Here is a 19,176-nt window from a genome sequence, read left to right as displayed (position 1 = left end):
CATACAATAAGAAGTGTAGGTAGGTAGCTCTGTGCCCTGGGCAACTGTGATGGGGCACAGTGGTGTAATGAGCTGCTGCTGCAGCTGTGGATATTTTTGCCTGCCTCGAGATAGCACCTGAGGCTGCTGCCCAGGCACCACTGCTTAGTTATGCTACTACACAAAATGTTATATAAGTCCCAGCTATGTATGATTTCTGATCCACTTTAGCTAACTGGTACAGTAAATGGTGTAGAACCCTAGTGTTATACGTTGCATGCTTCTTTACATAAGCAACAGGCCAGCTGCTGCCTTTTACTAAGCCATCTGGGAGGTTTATTTCCCTTCTCTCTTTCCATTCTTTGGTTTGAAAGCTCCAAAATGACATTCAAAATCTAGCGTGGATGCAGCATTAAGTTGGTAAGGCAAAGCAGGCCAAATGTGCATGGTAACATTTGTTAAGACCTTTGTAGTTGGGATGGAGTGTTGTAAAAACCTTTGCCTCTCAAACACTTTGCACTCATTTAGCTTTAACTTATCTAGAAAACAAAGCAGTGAAGAACCAAGGCAAATACATTTCTTATGACAACTCATGTGAATTGAAAATGCAACTTCTTTAACAGCAATTTGTTTTCCCATCTTATCCATATTGATATTTAGCATCTGATAGTTAAAATATGCATAGCTGGTCCTCTTCTCATAGAATCTATAGAAGTAATTATGAAATGTAAGTGATGCTGAAGAAAATAGCTAAGTTTAATTTTAAACAAGCCTACTTCCTGTTTAGTAAGCATGCAGTTAAAACAGGCCACTAAAATTAAAGCCATATGCATACAGAGAGAGGAGAGATTTCTCAGAGATGTTTGAGCCATTGACATAATTCAGTTTAATTTATATGATGTGTTACCTTTTACTCAAATGGCACAGCCAATAGGTAGCATTGTTTGTTCCTGTGTCACACTGAAGAGGTGTTATATACAATCAAGTAATCAAAATACACTGGCTTTGGTTCCAAGATGTGCAATAAAAATACTTAACTCCTTAGAGGCCCTATTTAACAGGCACTAAAACAGAGCCACCTACAGAACCTGGGTTCTATAGTACTCTGAGATTTTCAGTGGGAAATTCAGATGGGCAATGAAACCCATGACTTTTAAGAAGAGCCAGCACATGGTAAGAAGTGTGCTTGATTTACTGCAAGTAATTCTATCCATTACCCTTAAGTGCATTAGCTGCTTCATTCCCCCCTGCAAGAAACATCAGCACTAATGACTGCATATGCCTGCATTCAGGATTTGTTTGGATTCACCCCAAATCCCAGTCTTCAGAAGCTAGAGGCAGGAACACTTGTTTTAGTCATCCTCTCACTTTGCATGGGCAATGGGATAACCAGCTGACTCTTCAAAAGATATTAAAATCCTTGTGCTTAAGGTGAAAACAAGCCATTTCTTTTAATTGGGAAAGAGACTTATAAGAGATTCATGAACACTGTATGGATAATGTAAAATGTCATATTCCTTCCACCTGGGAATTTTGTTTCACCTTTTTTCTGTACAGCAAAAAATGTTTATGGCATGCCAGCTCTCCAAGGAGTAAGTGTATATTTCAGCTTTGGATGCCTGGGCTCTTGTTCAAATGCAGCTGTGGAATTATGAAACAAATGATGCTAATGGCTACATACTTTATAGGCAATAATTTCCTTTCACTTACTAGAGTTGTGTGGCTTTTCTTTTCCTGTTCCCATTAGTTTGAAGAATTAGTACTTCCTAATATCCCAAATATGATTTTCAATGGACTAAAGGTTGTTTTAATTTTTGTTCTTCTTATTAAAACTCGCAGTGGAAATACTTCATTTATGTGTGTACTTCCCATATACATTTTCTTTAAGATAATAGACATGCTTATATTGAAAGACAAAAAGTATAATCTTAAATATTATTTTTACCTAGCAGTATTCATCCCCACTTACAAATCTGAAGCAGTGGGACAACAGCGCTTAAAATAATAAAGAGCAGGATGCAAATTGGGGGCAGTATTTAAGGGGGATACAATGCTATGTAAGCTTTGTTGGATATCGTCTCTTTTGCAGTGACATATTACCTCCAAGAGGGCTGCTGTTATCTCTTTAGTACAGTCAAAACAGAATGCATTACCTTGAATAATAAGCACAGCATCTAATTCTTCATTTGGGAGAATTCATTTTGTAACGTACCTGTCTGAGCATAAAGATATGCTTAACTGCATGCTGAGATCTTTGCATTAGGCAATTAGACACAGAGGGGCATGTGCTGTGTTGGATAATGTCCTGCTTTTGACACAGCAGTAGAAAACATAAGAATGAACCTTCAGCCCTACAGAAATAACACTGTCTGGTATAACACACATCCTGACATAATACAGTAAGTTAAAAATATATATACATTTCTTCCTACAAAAATAATAATTAACTAATAACATACTGCAGAAGATCTCCAAAAGGTAGCGGAATAAATTGGTCCCAACGGATGATCGTTTTCTACTGTTTTCTACTAATTGCACTTAATATTTTCTAAATGAATACAAATGTAAGCAACTCTATGTAATATCAGTGTTTCTTGGAGGAACAATTAAGAATGCAATGTTTTCAACTCCAACACCAGTAGGCTGGGGTAATTTCTCACTATTACTGAAGACCAGGTAAAGTATTTGCACCCCCTTGCCAAGCATTTCCTACTACAAGCACTGACTCTCTGTTCCCATACTCCTTATTGGTTCAAGAGAACCTAGGTAATTGGACAAGTAGAGCCCATTGATTTGAGCTGCCTGGGGCAATATTAATATTCTAGGGGCATGTCTACATGTGCAATTAATGTGAAGTAATAAACTCTGGAGTTACTCTGGAGTTTATTGCTCTGGAATTTATTGCCTTTTGAACATCCACCCAGGACTCCAGTACATTGAGCTGGGTTGGAGCAGCCCTGGCTGGCAGGAGGCCCCATAGGAGTCATCCTGCCAGCCTGGGACTGCTCTGCCTGGCTCAATGTGCTGTGGAGGGGCTGGCTGGGACGCAAGGGTGCTTCAGTGCAGGGCTAGTCAGCAGGCATCCCCTGCACTGAAGCACCCTTGTGGCTTAGCCAGCAGAAGCAGGGTCTACATGTGCACTGCTGGGGAGTTTTTTACTTCACAGCAGGATAGTACTTGTATTTACAAGTACCTATCCTGCTGAAGAGTAAATTAGTTTACTCCAGCCTAATAGGGGAGCACTTGTAGATGCTGAGACATTTGCTGCACTACTAATTAGTGTACTGCACAGTAAATGTCTTGTGTAGATGCTCTCCTCATGCTTCTGTGAGGAAAAGCAGCAGCACTGGGCACCTTCCTTTTGCAGCTGCTATGAAAAGTGGTGGTGGTTGCTGGGTCCTACTGCCTGCCTGCTTCAGACAGACCTGCCTCGCCCCTGCTTAAGGCAGGATCATCCCTATCTAACCTATCATATATAAATGTTTGTATAATGTATTCTTATAACAAAGACAATTTAGCTTTACAAGTAGAGTTGATGGAAAAAGTGGTTAAACCACTTTCAGAATGTCTGTAACTGGTCTCAGGGGGAGTGGGGGTGGGGTTCAAAAGAACGGCTACAATATTGGGAGGTCTGTCTTAAAGAGAAAAAGTGAAAGGGTGGAGACTGCAGGAGGAGGCTGGCCTCAAAGTTCAGGCATATCCAGAAGGAAAAGAACTGTGAAACTAGACTGGGAGACAACCCTGAGCAGGAAAGACATGCTTCTGTGGGAGTGGCACCAGCTCTACAGAAATGTGATGAGATGAGTTCATTGAGATGAAATGTGATGAGATGAGTTCATTGAGATGAGCTTGATAAGTGAACTAGTTTGTGTGGATCAGCACTCTGTAGGGGGTGGGGTGGCACAGATGCTAAGGATAGTGGTTGACAGCCCAGAGGTTGCAATTCAAGTCCATAACAAAAGTGCTTACAGAGCACCCCTGTCAGATCCCAATGAATCTGCAAATTCTGTTAAATAACTTGTCACAAGAAGACACAACAAAGGAAGGAAAGGAAGCACTCTGCTGGAAGTGTCTATTTTACATGGCCAGATACCAGCAGGTGATTAGTTTGGTATTCTAATGTGAACAAAAAGAGGATACAGTCCTCTAAATTTTGGTGTTTTGGTTAGCCATGGCAAGAGTCACTAAAGTTAGGCAAAATTTATTTGGTCACAGATTATTCATTTTTGCTATCTAGTCTGTTGTTAGCACCCTAGATTTCTATTTGTTCATTACAAATATTTGTAAAATATGTTTACAGAGTTAAATATTTGTAGGCCAAACATTTTTGTAGTTTTTTACCCTCTGTTTATCAGATAGAATAACAAATGTAATGACAATATTAAAAAGCACATTTTAAGAAAATCTGCCAATTTTTGTCTACTTACCAGCTCCTTCTGTTCTAATTCTCTGTGATGGCATACTAGGTATTCCTGTTCCCAAAGTATTCATTGCTATTATCCGGAATTCATACTCCATCCATGGGATTAGATCAATCACCCTTGCACTTTCCATATTTCCTTCAATGTTTGGGGGATCTAGAGAAGATAAGATACTGCTTTAGAAACCAGCATTTGACAGTGAGCTCCTAGAGTATCTGGCTAGAGCTTCTGCATAGTATCCTTATTCTGTTCATTATCTGTCACCTGGAAGAATATGAAGGAATAGATAAGACATATCATGTTTTATAAGAAGTTCTGGCAGTGAGTAGAAATTTTAAACTAGGAGATTATCTTGGTTAAATATTTAAAAGATTACACACTTCAAATGCCAAAGTACCTGTGGTAGAGTTGCATTTAATGTAATATGGAGGTAGCCACAATATTCCTGGGCATCTCTGCTTTTGACCCCTTTGATCCATAGGGGCTATGGCTGTTCCAGGCAGCTGCTCAGGTCCTGGAACTTCTAAAGGACATATGAGTGGCCTGGCACTAGGGAACAGCTCCTCAGTGCTGGGTTATTCAAGCATGTGGAACTTTAAAGGATGTACAGATAGCTTGGAAGCCCTTTAAAGTTTTCAGCTCTCAGATTGCACAAGAAGAGAGAATGCAGGTTTCCCTGACTGGGCAGCCCCTTCCCTAGAAGCCCTGTCCCCTTCAATGCAGTGTGAAAAGAGAGACAGGGCAGCCTGCAAGCCTCCCAGACAGCTTGAGCTCCATGGGCTCTCAGGGAGCCAAATGCTCCCCTTCTCTCCCTCTCACTTGGAAAGGTAGGGAATGAGAGCAGAGCATTGTGGGACTGTAGATCATAGAGACCTGGCCAGACATTAAATTTTCCCCAGCTCAACAAAGAAATCACTGTTTGAATCAGCAACTTCTTTGTTATTGATCTGCTGTTTTCATGTCAGATCAACCATTTTTGTCTAGGGACAAACCCCTTTAATGTCTGGCAGGCTACTATTTTTTGCAGGAAACTTGCACATATCTTGCAATAATGTCAGGAGAGGGCCTTATAGTGGCACCAATAATAATGACCAGAGCTGTATGATTTTTTTTTTTTTTTAACAAATCATCTATTTGCCAAAATATGTAGTTTCAGGATGGCTGAAACAAAATTGAAACACTTTTTAATAATGTTAAAAGGATCCATTTTAGCACTTCTAAAACTAAATGCTTTTATCTTTTCAGGCTAGGGTCTGACAAGAAAGTGTTTGTAAGCACTTCCATTCACAAAATGGAAATGCTGGAAGAAGAGCCTAAAATCTGGGTGCTAACAGAAGTATGCCCATATACCACCAGACTACAGAATAATTCTCTCTTTCTCTTCAGATCGCATAAATCTTTCGCCTTTTACTAGAGATTTCTTTCTTTCTTTCTTGGATCCAAATATTTCATTAGTTAAAGAAAGCGGAACAGTTTCAAAATATAGACTGAGGCCCATTTTATAAGTTCTGGTAAAGGTGCGATGGGATCTAATATGCAATCCACACAATTGTGCCTCCTACCATGCCACATGTTCCACCCCAAGGCCTGGGGCTTTTACACACCCCTGGACTTAGAGATTACAGCTGCCATTAACTCTCATGACTCTAGGGTATATAACTCTCATGCACCCCCAAGCCTGAGAGATCTTGGCTACTGTGATCCCTAGGCCCAGAGGGTTTCACATACTTCCAGGGCAGCTGCCTCCCGCTGGCTGCCAGGACCCAATGTCCACAGCTGTGGGACTCCAGGTCCCTCTGATGCTGGGACCAAGCTGGCAGCTGCTGGGGCTGAGAGTTCCCGCAATTGTGGGACTCCCAGCCCCAGCTAAGCATAGTCACCCCCTAAGTGGGGCTAATTTGCCCATGTAGGGGAGACCCTGCTACACATGCAAACTAAAACTCAATAACAACTAGTTATAAAGTTAGTACACGTTTTTGAAGTCTTACTTTATAGCTGGTTGGAGCTTCTTCTGGTGTGATAATTATTTTGCCTGTGTAGCTGGTCTTAAGGTAACCGCACAATTAACCATACCTGATACATGTAAAAGAGGCCTGAAAGAACTACATCCCAGAATACTCTCTAGAAAAGGCATTTTCCTAAGAGATTTTAATAAAATAATAATTCTAACAAAAAATGAACAAAACCAAAAAAGATAATTTTAACAAAATAACATTTAAATATTCTTGACATCAAAATTATTTTTTTCAATTATGCAAACATTCTGAAAAATTTTAACTTCAGGTGAATTACAAATTATTTCCCCCCTAAATCTGACAGCTAACTAGAATATTAGTTATTTACACAACTGTAATAGTTACATCATTTGCAGCTAATTCTTTTTGACATAATTCAGAGAAAATCTATTTCCCAGGAACTATTATTACTGTATATTAGTATATTTATAATTATATTTTTTAGATTATATCATATATTATAGAAGCAAAATTTGTCTGACTCTGAAACACCTATAGTCCTACTGATCAAAATAGATTTTAGGGTCAGTAAGGTTAGGTATATTTCTAAGGATACTATTGTATTTCTGTGACATCAAAGTAAAGCTTATCTTAAAAAAAACTATTAAAATTCAACCATATTGTAACAGTCAAAAGATGAACTGATGACCATTTATTTCTATAGAAAGGGATTCTAGGAGTCCCAACTTGTTACAGCAGTACGTCCTGGCATAACAAAATGAATAAAATGACAAAATGATTCACTATAAGTCAACAATAACTAGTAAAAATGTGAATGCTTTACATGTGTTGAGTGGGAAAGAAATTTTTTTATAGTTGAGAATCTCACTACTTATGTGTTGGGTAGGAAATCTGCATATGACTGGATCATGCAAATTCCCAGAATTTAGAAGACTTGAAGAGGATAAGAAATGACAAATATTAAACGAGCATATGTTTAATTGAGAATATATATATTTAAAATAAAGCCACAGTCCTATAGTTATATGTTCAATTTCATGCACTGTGAGTAGACTAAAAATTATACATATATTTACAAAAAGCTAGAACTCATGGTTCCAAAATGATACCTTTTATTAGACCAACTGGTCTAATAAAAGGTATCATTTTGGAACCACGAGTTCTAGTTTTTTGTATGTCTTTTTGTCTCAGACCAACACAGCTACCAAGTACACCCCTGATACATATATTTATGCACCTGAATACATTTCTGCTAGAATAGGGCCCTAAAAGTGTAGGTATTCTTCAAAAGGATCAGAACCAAATGCTACATACTGAACTAATTGAATTAATTGCAATAGTATTTAGTGTACATTTTCACAATGTATGTATCTATCTATCCATCTATCTAATATATATATATATATATATATATATATATATATATATAAAAGTACTTAGTCTTTGTATTCAGGTATATGTCTTTTCAGCTATAATTATGTGGCCCAATGATGACATCCAGTGGTTAGAAGGATAATAGGTAAGTACTCCCTAGGGATCCCGGCATTGTTTTAACATGACAGGAATGTTTTTCATCCTGAGGAAAATGAAGACAATTTGTCTGACTTACAATACCCCAATGAGGATATTTATATGGTTCCAGGGGTGACTTGCAAATACTAAGACCATAAAATAGTATGTGGAACATCTCAAATACCAAAGTAAGAAATACAAAAAAGCAGAGAATCTTATTTTTTTGCAAGTCTTGACAGCCAGATTTGTTGCTGCTTATTCTTTTGGACACATATTACCCTACAGAACCTTGTTGCAGTCCTTTATAGTACAGTGATTTAATTTCACTTATTTGTTTGAATACCATGTATTCTTCCCACATTAATTCATCATGTCGCTGTTAGCTTCTGTTGACTTCTGTTCCTTAGTAGTTGCTGTATAATCGCACATTTTCTTTTACCATGATTATTTCCTGAGTGTTTGTAGTTAGTCAAGAATTGTTGATTTTATAACTTCTAATGCTACCCCTTACCTGTTTTGGCATCTTTCCACTCTTCAGTTAGAAAAGTCTTGTACTGGATAGTGTACTTAGAAATAGGGCTATGATTATCTGTCCCATGACTCCAGGTGAGTGCTACAGAAGTGTGTCGAATATCCTCCACTCTTATCCCTCCAGGAGGACCTGGGGGACCTGAAAAGTAAATATGGCAAAGCAATTTACAAGGTAGTAATGATATTCTTAAAAGCAAATTTGAGATAGGATTATTAACTATCCTGTTGTAACCTATTGTACTGTTAGGACAGGCAGACTATTCCCATATTGAAAAATAATTAGGTTGTCATATTTTTCATGGAATGTTTCAGTTGATTTCAGTGGAACATGTAGGTCAACGAGCACACGGGTTATTTTTCATGGTATAGAAATTTAAATACAGGGCAGGGATGCACATGTGTATATGGAGAAGAACCTTGACCTGTAAGAGACACCAAAAAGTGAGAAATCTATGATAAAAATAAATTATTTCCATGACAACTCTACAACCATCAATTTTCAGCACTGTCTGTGAATCTTCCTTGCATGGTTTTTTTTCACATTTTAACCCTGTCTGCATTTGTCTTAGACACTATAAGCACATCACAAGAAAAAATTACTAAAGTGAGAAAAGCTGAGGCAACTCATTAAAACTCCTAAGATTTTTCAATTCCAACTCCAGGACTAACAGTTTGTCAAATTTCACTTACAATTCAACTAACTACTCCAACAAACTTTAGAGCAAACTTGGATTGTCCTGTAGCATCTTCAAAAAAAGGAAGGGGACAGGTCTTCTTTTACTATGTAGACCTGGAAGCTACAGGGCAGATAGCAGATATAGAAATATCCTCTTTATAAATACCTTTACTTGAAAAAAAGATAAATTTAATACCAAGTTTATCACAAACTACCGAAAAATAAGTGAATTATTGATCATTTTAATCATAGGAATATAAAGAAATAATTTATAACAGACCCAATTCAAATTCTCATAAGGTGATACCAAAAAAAAGTGCCTGCTCTGTGTTGCTGACCTTCTCAGACTATCACTTATGCAAATGGTCTTTTACGAACATAGGAAAGTAGGACTGAAAAGTGCCTCATGAAGTTATCTAGTCCAGTCCTCAGCTGAAGTCAGAACTATCCTCGACTAAACCATCTCACCAAATGCCTATCTAACTTGCTCTTGAAAATTTCCAGGGTTAAAGATTCCATACCTTCTCTAGGTAGCCTGGTTCTGTGCTTAACCACCCTCATAGTCAGAAAATTCTCCCTAATCTTCGACCTAAATTTCCTCTGCTACAGCTCCTAGTTCTGTCCCCTATGGCCATAAAGAAAGCCCATCTGCATCGTTTCTATAATTGCCCTTCAGGTATTTGAAGACACTTATCAAATCCCCGCTCAGTCTTCTCTTCTTCAGACTAAATAACCCTAGCTCCTTCAATCTTTCCTCATAAGTAATGCTTCCCAGGCCTCTAATAATTTTTTAGCTTTCCACTGGATTTTTTCCAATCTGTCCATACCTTTTGCTGCAATAAGAATATACTGTTTGCTCATACTTGTTTATGGTCTACTGTAAACCTCCCAGATGCACCTTTTAGAAGCCAACTGCAATACTCAAGACCTACAGGGCAACCTGGAATAAAAACAAAAACTGTGATACTTCAGAAGAGCCTCCAACCAACCAAAACAGAATTAATTTTGCTCCCGAGACAGGGAGCTTACATACTCTCTACATCAGAAGCACCTCAAAGACCATGTCTGTACTGCCATCCTGCTAAGCTTTGGACTGCTGAGAAACAAACCTTCCCCCTATACTTGCTCCTGCTCCACACATGCCCAAGTCTGGCATTTAGACAGCAGAGATGGCTTAGGGGGTTCCTGCACACCTGTATGAGCACTGCACTCAGACTATGGCTCTCAGGTTTGGGCATGCACAGAGTGAAAGAGTGCACAATGACTGTTTCTTGGCAGCAGTCTCAGGTTTGGCAAGGAGGTACTATAGACATTTCCAAAGTACAGTAAATGCATTAGGGAACTTCATCCTGGCTGTCTAAGTATGACAAAAAAGGCACTGTTAGCATTTTAGGCCATAAGTTATTGCAATTAAAGCTACAGCTAATATTGTTTGACAGCATGATCCATGCCTTGGGAGTTAAACTTGGGCTCCAACAAACAACAGGAAAACCCTAATAGAACCTTTGAATGGGAAGATCTGCAAACAAATGCTCCATGTGAATAGGAAGTTCAGAAGCAACTGCTGTGGAGTGAGTAGGTCTGGGGTTCTTTTTCCTGTAAACATTTCCAGGAAAAAATAGTCAGTTTCTACTGGCCCCTCAGCCCAATCATCAAATACTCCCTCTTCCATCAAGCATTAGAGCATCAAGACCTGAGCCATAGGAAAATATAATCAATTACATGCATCATTGTCCCCTGGGCTCAGGGACTCACTTTCTGATCACTGGACCAAACAATCCAATACCAATCTGAAAAGCCCTACAGAGGGGAATCTACAAACCTCAGTTAGGCTTTTTATACAGAGTATAAGAAAAATTAGATGCATCAGAATGGGATCTAAAACAGGCAGCACACTAACGAAGTAATGGCCTTAAAGCAGCATACTGGGCATACAGCTGCCTAGAGCAGGGCTTGGCAACATATGGCCTGTGGGCTGGATGCAGCCCATGAATGTCAGGGTTTTGATTGGCATGCAGTGGTGGAGGCTTCCCCCATGCTATGGTGGGAAGAAGCAGCAGTGGTGGGAGCATCTCCCATGCTATATTGGTGGCAGCTGCAGCCAGATCCTAGAGTCCAGCCTCCTACCCGCCTCCAATCTTCATGTGGCTGGGAGAGCTGTCTTCGCTGCCTCCCAGCCATGTAGAGATTAGGACTAGCCCCTACGCTCCCTGCCAGCCTGAGGCTGACACCAGGGAAGCCTGGAGAGGGGCAGAGCATGGCAGGATCAGTCCTAGACTGAACTGTTGCCATTGGGAGGAAATTTGCTCCTGAAAGGCGCACGTTCTGATGTGTGCAGGGGTGCAGTTTAATACATCTGAATTTTCTGTGCAGAAAATTCAGGTGCATTAATTGCACATGTAGATGCGCCTTAAGACAAGAATGGTTAAAAAAAGTATGGACTCATTTAAATAGAAAATGGATAAAGAACTAAATATTTTATAGTGCTATTTCTCTAATTTAAAACTGCTTACATAAGTTATATTATGTTTAAAAACTGCATTTTCTCTCTTATTTATAGCTACTGTACTTAAAAATGTTAAAAAGCTCAAAAGCTATTTTCCCCTTAGAAAATGAGGCACGTTCATTAATCTCTCTGTGGGTGTCTGTAAATGAGCTGGATGGCTGCTTCAACGCCCTGTAATTACAGTGTGCTGGAGCAGACTCAATTACAGGTTTCCCTCACTTTATATGGGTTCTGTATGCACAAATTCACTCTTATGCGATGACCTTTTTTATACTAAAAATTCATTATATGTGAGGTAAGTTCACTCTTATGTGATCAGTATGGTGGAAGCCTGCAGTCAGCTGCTTTGTGTGGTGCCTTGTGGGAGTGACATGCATCAAAATATAGTCTCCTGTGTGGATCTGTGCTCCTCGCTCATTGCCTGTGACACGTTTCTGTAGTTACCATCCCCGTTATGATAGCACCCTGTGCATGTGTGCACTGTCTGCTGTTGGTGAGTACCAAAAGGGTCTTGTAAATGTGGTAGAAATGGGTCTGGGGGTCAGTACAGTTGATGTCTTGGAACGTATCCCTATTTATTACATTGTAAAGTGGGTTCCCTTTATGCAAATTCATGTTATGTACTGTTTTCCAGGAACGCATGTATAGCATAAAGTGAGGGACCTGTAACTGAGTCTGTTGGAGTGTGGTAATTACTGCACTCCCATCAGCCTCCGTGTCTTGTGTATCAGTGTCCCTGTGCTTCAAAATGGTGGTAGGGGCAGTTTAACTAAAGTTCATTAATGAAAGTACTCTCAGAGCCACACTAATTAAAGTGCCCCACCTCCCCCCTGCCCTGTAAGTCCACATCTGAATGAATGCCCTTGTAAATCTTTCACATCATGTATACAACAGCAGTAAACCTAACAGTGAATGTTTAGTATCACTGATAAAGATCAGCCATTTCCAACACAATACCATACAAATTTTCCCATCCTTGAGAAGTATCTAATCTCCAACTCCCCCTCCCCCCTCCCCCCCCCCCAATCCTACCATGAAAACAAACAGCCAAAACCAAATTGCATTTGTCTATGACTGCAGTGTTTGGAGGCTGTGTTAACCACTGGTCCTGCAATACTAACATTCTAGCACTTTAGACCCTATCTATGATGGTTGTCTCAACATTTTATATGGCTCAAGTCCAATGAATAAACTTCAGTTCTACCTTTAATATGATAAAGATTAATTTCCACTGGGCAGAGGCGTTTAGGTCCATGAATAGTCTGGTTTATCATGAAACATGGTCATGAATCAAGTTCTGAGAGAAATATACCAACATGTTTACCAGAAACATTTATTCATGTAATAACCTGTCTCTTTCACAACAAAAGGCACTTATGAAACAGAAAGGCAACATTTTTACAGCCCTGTTTTGATTTGCTGTTTCACTCTCGTATTTATGAAGGACTTTCAGCTGGGGCCTATAACTTATGGAATGAATCCCTGTTGTTTCTTCCTTTAAAATCCTAGCACAAAGTATTAACCCATTTAGATTGATGTAAAGGAAAGCGCAATATTAGGCTTGGCTGAAATATGCCTAAATTCAACATTTAAAAAAAATTCTATCTATTGACATTGAAGACCTATCTGGCTAGTCTCCATCCATTAGCTATTCTTGAGCCATAGTTTTCAATGGCCAGGCATCTGAAAATATCATTAACTGAATAGCTTTAGAGTATTTAGTTTCTGATTCTGGTTTGGCACACAGCTGGCAATATTGTGTGAAGGATGATATTAGTATGACAGATGCCAAACAACTCCTTCCTGGTAACATTAGATCTATCCACCACTTCTGAACTAAGTGATCGCAAGGACCCCACTCCACAGACTGAAATGGATGGGGTTTTTCTCAGAGCTTCCTCTTGGGTTTTTTGGGACTATTTTAGTTAGTAGTGTTAAGAAAAGATTAATCTCTGCCATTTCCTCTTCTTCAGTATCTTCTATAGGATATACCTGTCATTTCTGTGGTTCAGTATTAAACCATTCAGGGAACCGAGTATGTGGCATTGCCTTCTGTACCCTGATAAAACTCATAACATTTTAGTGCTTCATCTATGATTTTTCCTTGATTCTAGTTTCACCTATTTCTACATATCCTTTGTCCTATGTACTGTTTGTTGGACTACTACACTGAAATCATACCATGGAATGAAACTGCAATTCCATTTTTATCATATTTGACCACTTCCCCATGATACAGGTTGAGCACTCCATGCTCCCATTTCTCTGATCCTATCTTTCATGGAATTATACTGTTTGCTCAATCTATTTTGTAAAATGTAGGAGTGCTCAATACTGTGTGGAACTGAACACACAGTATCCTGTAGACCATGCATGCTAAATGTAACTTCAGTGGTAATGTCTTACAATATTTCAGAATGTGAATGGTATTAATTCTACTCATAACAGACTGGGATCAGGAGGAAATACAGAAGCTTCAAGTGAAGGTAGATAGACCGTTCTCTTATTGAAAAAAAAAACTGGTGTTGCTTGCTATTATCATAATATTGAACCATGTGAATGAACCATTCTTTTCCATCCAGAGAAGTCTTCTGCAATTTCAGTACATTAGTACAGTTGCATTGACACTATATTCACCTTACTGTTACAGTAGCAAGACACTTTATTTGCTGTTAATAACCAACCAATGGAAAAGAAATACAAAAGTATGTTATTTCAAGGTTAAAGTTTGCCACACCCAAGAGTGAAAGAAATTCAGAATCAAGGCATAAACTAATCTTTTGACTACTTTTCTGATATATAACATACATGGTAAGTGGGGCAAAACATCTCATCTGTGCTGTCCCATTTACCAGGTCTGTCACTTTTAAAATGCCAGCTCTACAGAGGATCAGTAGCTCAGAGCATACTGTTAATGTCTACATAGAAACTGCGTGTGAAAAGCAGAAGATTACAAATTAACTCATCATGTTGAACCTATGTATTGTAACAAATCTTGTAGGATACCTACCGTATGAGCAAGCACACTGTTCTGAGGCCACAGCAATACTTAGGAACAGAGGGATGAGTTAATGATGAAGCCACAGCTTTAAATTTCAGATTTCCTTGTTTCCTCATTTTAAAACTAGGAAAGTGTTTAATGTTATATATAGTTTAATACACATTATATTAGTGAAGTGTTATAAAAACTTGGGAATGCCTGTTTGAAAACTTCATGCAGTATATTTCTGGAACCATACTGTTTCCTCATTCTATTTTGTAAAATTTTGTTACTAGCCATGAACACCAAATTAAGCTATTTAATTGTTATTGGTATCAGAAAAATACACTTACCATGGGTCTTTATTTCTATTCATGACATGCAGTTAGAAGTACATTATATTTAGAAACCATAAATTAGATGCATAAACATTATGGCCCCCAAAACTGGACCAGAAACATAAGCAGATTGTAAAGTATTCATTACCTCCTAATTTTAATCTTAATATTGTCTTGGAAACAATTAAAATACTTTTAATAAAACCCTTCCCCCAAAACCAGTAACCTACATGAGACACAGAAAAATATCTTATTTTTTTAACATGATCATTTTACCTCTTACAACAAGATCAGCTGAAGCTGAGGAATTGTCAACAATTGTCTGTGCGGTGCATATGTATCTTCCAGCATGCCGGAGCTGTACATTTTTAATAAGAAGCTCACCATTGGACCTGATCTGTTGCAAAAATAGTACAAATTTAAATCAGTAATATATCTGCAATACATGCACACGCACATGCACACACATATCATCTAATATACGTTAACCTTCCTGGAGTAAGGATTAATATAACAACCATCACTACATAAAGAAATCATAGAGACCCAGTTAACAGCACTGACCAAAGTATGCCTCAATGAACACAGAATTAGGCATACCATATATGACTTGCACAGAAGTACAGGGAAAGTAGATCATTAGTCCTTATAGGCACCTCTCAAGGGCAACAGATAGCAATTGTCTTAGCAATTTCTAAGACAGGTACAGAATAAAAGAAGATACACACAGGTATCTTCCATGAAAACTGCGTTAGTACATTTTTCAAGCCCTTTGGTGACCAGCTAGCAATGAAGGGAGCAGGATTGTGAGGCCCAGAGCTCGCAGTCATGAACTGGGATGAAGACAGCAGTTACAAGAAGGTCATCTAGCACTTGGAATTCAGCAGCCGAAACTGTGACTGAGCAGTCCCCTTTAGGAGCTACTGTGCCCACCCCACATGGAGAGAGAGCTAGAAACGGTGCCCTAAACATAGTTTGCCTACTTTTTTCCTTGATTGGATAAACATGTCCAGTGGGATCACCTTTATAGCGGTTAAAATCTACAAAGAAACACAACCAACTTTGGGACCTGGAACATCAGGACCCTCATGGACAATCCCAATAATAAATGCCCAGAGCACAGCACTGCAATAGTGGCTCAAGAACTCAGAAAGCACAACACTGACATTGCTGCACTGATCAAGACCCAGAAAGTTGGAGACAGGCAGCTCAGAGAACAAGGAGATGGCAATACCCTCGTTTGGAAGGGAAAACAGGAAGGAGAACACTGACTTTATGTGCAACAAGAAGCCCCTTCTTGCCTGCACCCTTCCTCCCCACCCCATTTTGTGCATTTCTTTTTCCAGGTATTGGCAGAGACCTAGCACACATTGCATGGGTATGGCAAGGCTTGGAGCAAGCCAGAAAACTGAAGTGGCTTTCTGTAGGAGAAACCTACAAACTGTATCTATATATCAATTGAGCTAAGTGTCACTTAAGGAAACAAAAAAACCCCTAAAATATTCACTTCAGAGTAAAGCCTGAGAGAGACAAGAAAAGCCAAGGTGCATTGAAAATATGATTGTAAATATATCCTGGTGAACACATTCTCCCTTTAATTAAAACCCCCTATTTCCCAAAGAAAACTTTCCATATCTGTCTAAAGTTTATGCTAAATCAGTCTACTGCATCTAACATAACTCACTCACTGTCCCCAGTGGCCTTTGATTCTCACTACCTCACATTGCATTTTTATTTTTCATTTGTCTCATCTTTACCCTGGCACTCTGTATTTTATATTTTATACCTTTTAACAAATGTATTTTTCTTTAAAGTCAACCCCTTCCTTGTATTACTAGAACTATTATTATAAGACTTCATTGGAATAGTAATCACTGGAATTGCATTGCTGTATTGGGGCTGGTTTCCTGAACTAATGGGAGCAAATCTAAGTAAGTAATTAAGTAACAGGTAGAGCCAGCTGTGGTTACAAGTTAACAAGTGGCAATTAACATCTCCAACCGCAGACTGTCAGCAGGAAAGGATCAATGCCATTGCCTGAAACGGCATTGCACGTGCAACAAGGTATCCAGTTTAAGTTAATCAACTCTGGAGACTGGTTCTTGGGACTAGATGTCCCCCACCAATGGACAGCTCCTGCAACCCTTAACAATACCACTGTTAAATTAATCAAAATCAGAAACTGACTCCCAAAATTGCAGGTACCAGCAGGCAGTGACCCCTATGACTGACAGCTGTCATGCATTACTCAAGACCCACGTGGGACAGTGACCTCCAGATTGGGCAGCCAAGGTGATGCTGGGGATCACACAAGTCTGCCAGAAAGGGATAAAAGGCAGTGAAGCGTGACCCTCAGTGGCGCTCTCTTCAACTCAGTCAGCACCCTACCTGTCCAGCCAGAAGGACCAGCCAGTGTTCCCCTTCTGGAGACCACATGGCCTTGGAAGAAACCTCAACTGCCATCAAACGGCAGACTCCAATGCTTAGGATAGGTATACTGACACCGGTGCGCTACTGAAGCTCCTGCGTGTGTGTGTGTGTGGGGGGGGGCATTTAAAGAGACAGTGCCCCTCATAATCTGAAGGTCTGCATGTGTGACTTGTGACTTTTAACTTTGCACTCCATCCAATAAACTAGAATTTATTATGATCCCGTGAACTGGTTCTTGTAGCTAACATATGGAGTTGGCTTTGCTATTAAGAATTAACTCATAAAGCAGCTCAACAAAACAAAGAGAGCCTGATGTGACCAGTAGCATCTAACTCCCTGACAGCACTAATAGAATCTGCCTTAACAGCAGTGGCAACTCCCTCAAGTGCCACAAAGTACAGTGACTGCAGCTCCTAGATAGTATGTGCTTATTTTCAAGACAGAGATAATCAGTTGATTGCTCCAAGAGGTTTGATTTATTCACAAGCATTACTGAAAATCAAAATGTCCTGAAAATAAAAGCTGTCTTTCACAAGTATGCATTGCCCTTCTAACATTTGCAGTTTTGTTTAAGAATGGTTTTAGCTTAGATCTTTCCATATCTATCATTGTAAGTAGTTCCTAATATTACTCCCATTACTGTAATATTATTTATACTGGTAGTGTTATTATTTGTACCATCTGTACCCATCACTTGACCAGGAATCTAAACAATAAACAACAACAACAAAAGAACAAAAAGTATAGTAATTTCTTGCCCCCAAAGAGCTTACAATCTAAGCAGAAAACAACAGACAGTGATAAAGGAGAGCATAAAGAAAGAAAAAAACCCCAACATGTTAATACTGGGGTTAGCATGAAGGTATCTTCCTATCACAAAAGATATTTGTTTCCATACTGGCACAGTACAGATATCCTAGTGTCTTGTACATTGAGAGCCTCACTGTTGCCAAATAATTTGCTGACCTCCTGACAAGGAAGAGTTTTAAGGAGAGATTCAAAGTATAGTGGGACAGCTTTGCAGATGTTTACACAAGCATGAGAGAAAGCACAAGAAAATAAGTTAGCAAGGTGATGGTGGAGGCTGGTCTCCATGGTCAGTAATCCTTTTCAATATGACTAACAGTTGATAGCTAGGTAGGGGATAACCTGAGGTAGGCTTTGAAGAAAGTGAAGAGAAGCAGCTCAAGTTTGAGCAGCAGAAGCCAGAGAAGAAGGATGCACAGAAAGGGTTGATGTGGTCAAAGCAATGGGCTTAGGAAGACAGAAAAATTGAGTTCATGTAACCTAGCTCTCTATCACTAAAGGGCTGCTTTGTACATGCTTCCAATTCAGGCTCCTGAAACCCATGCATGAATTAGCTGCCTCCATGGTACTATTCTCCTTCTTCTATATGGCAGACCAAATATTCCAGATCTCTGCAAAAAGAATAATGGTCTGCTCAAGCCAAGGAGACAGCTATCTTCCTACCAGCATCATTGAGATTATCTGGATAAAGAAATACAGTTCTGTCTTGGAGAAAGCCCCCTATTTTCAAGGAGTGGTACTGGTTTCTAAAAAATACATGGTTCCTTCCATAATGGGGAAGTCCAAGACTTCCTTTGGGAATAAGGTCATGGCTCCATTATGACAGGTAAGTAGCACTTCTCCAACAATCCAGAAAAGTACTTAAAGACATGACTAACTTTTAGCCTGTGACTTCCTGCTCCAAGATACTTCTATTGAAACACACAAACATGATTTAGGCATATATGGGTCTGATGACCAGAAGATGGATTTGTAATGCATTAGTACTAGGAAATAAATAATGCTTCTTTGATCAATGGA

The 19,176-nt window shown here is 39.2% G+C and overlaps 1 protein-coding gene across 14 annotated transcripts in view; it reads right to left on the bottom strand.

Moving 5' to 3' along the window:
* The window catches only part of CNTN1 (contactin 1), a 470,483-nt gene that overhangs the window by 82,768 nt on the left and 368,539 nt on the right, over window positions 1-19,176 (bottom strand). For all 14 annotated transcript variants that reach the window (XM_059726013.1, XM_059726000.1, XM_059726001.1 and 11 more), the window contains 3 exons: window positions 15,196-15,316; window positions 8,400-8,558; window positions 4,407-4,556 (listed from right to left, as the gene is read on the bottom strand). In XM_059726013.1, the coding sequence (XP_059581996.1) occupies window positions 4,407-4,556; window positions 8,400-8,558; window positions 15,196-15,316 (430 nt within the window). The remainder of the gene's footprint in view (window positions 1-4,406; window positions 4,557-8,399; window positions 8,559-15,195; window positions 15,317-19,176) is intronic.

Source organism: Alligator mississippiensis, chromosome 4, assembly GCF_030867095.1.
Source record: "Alligator mississippiensis isolate rAllMis1 chromosome 4, rAllMis1, whole genome shotgun sequence".
NCBI lineage: Eukaryota > Metazoa > Chordata > Crocodylia > Alligatoridae > Alligator > Alligator mississippiensis.
This window is presented reverse-complemented; position numbering and strand designations above follow the sequence as displayed.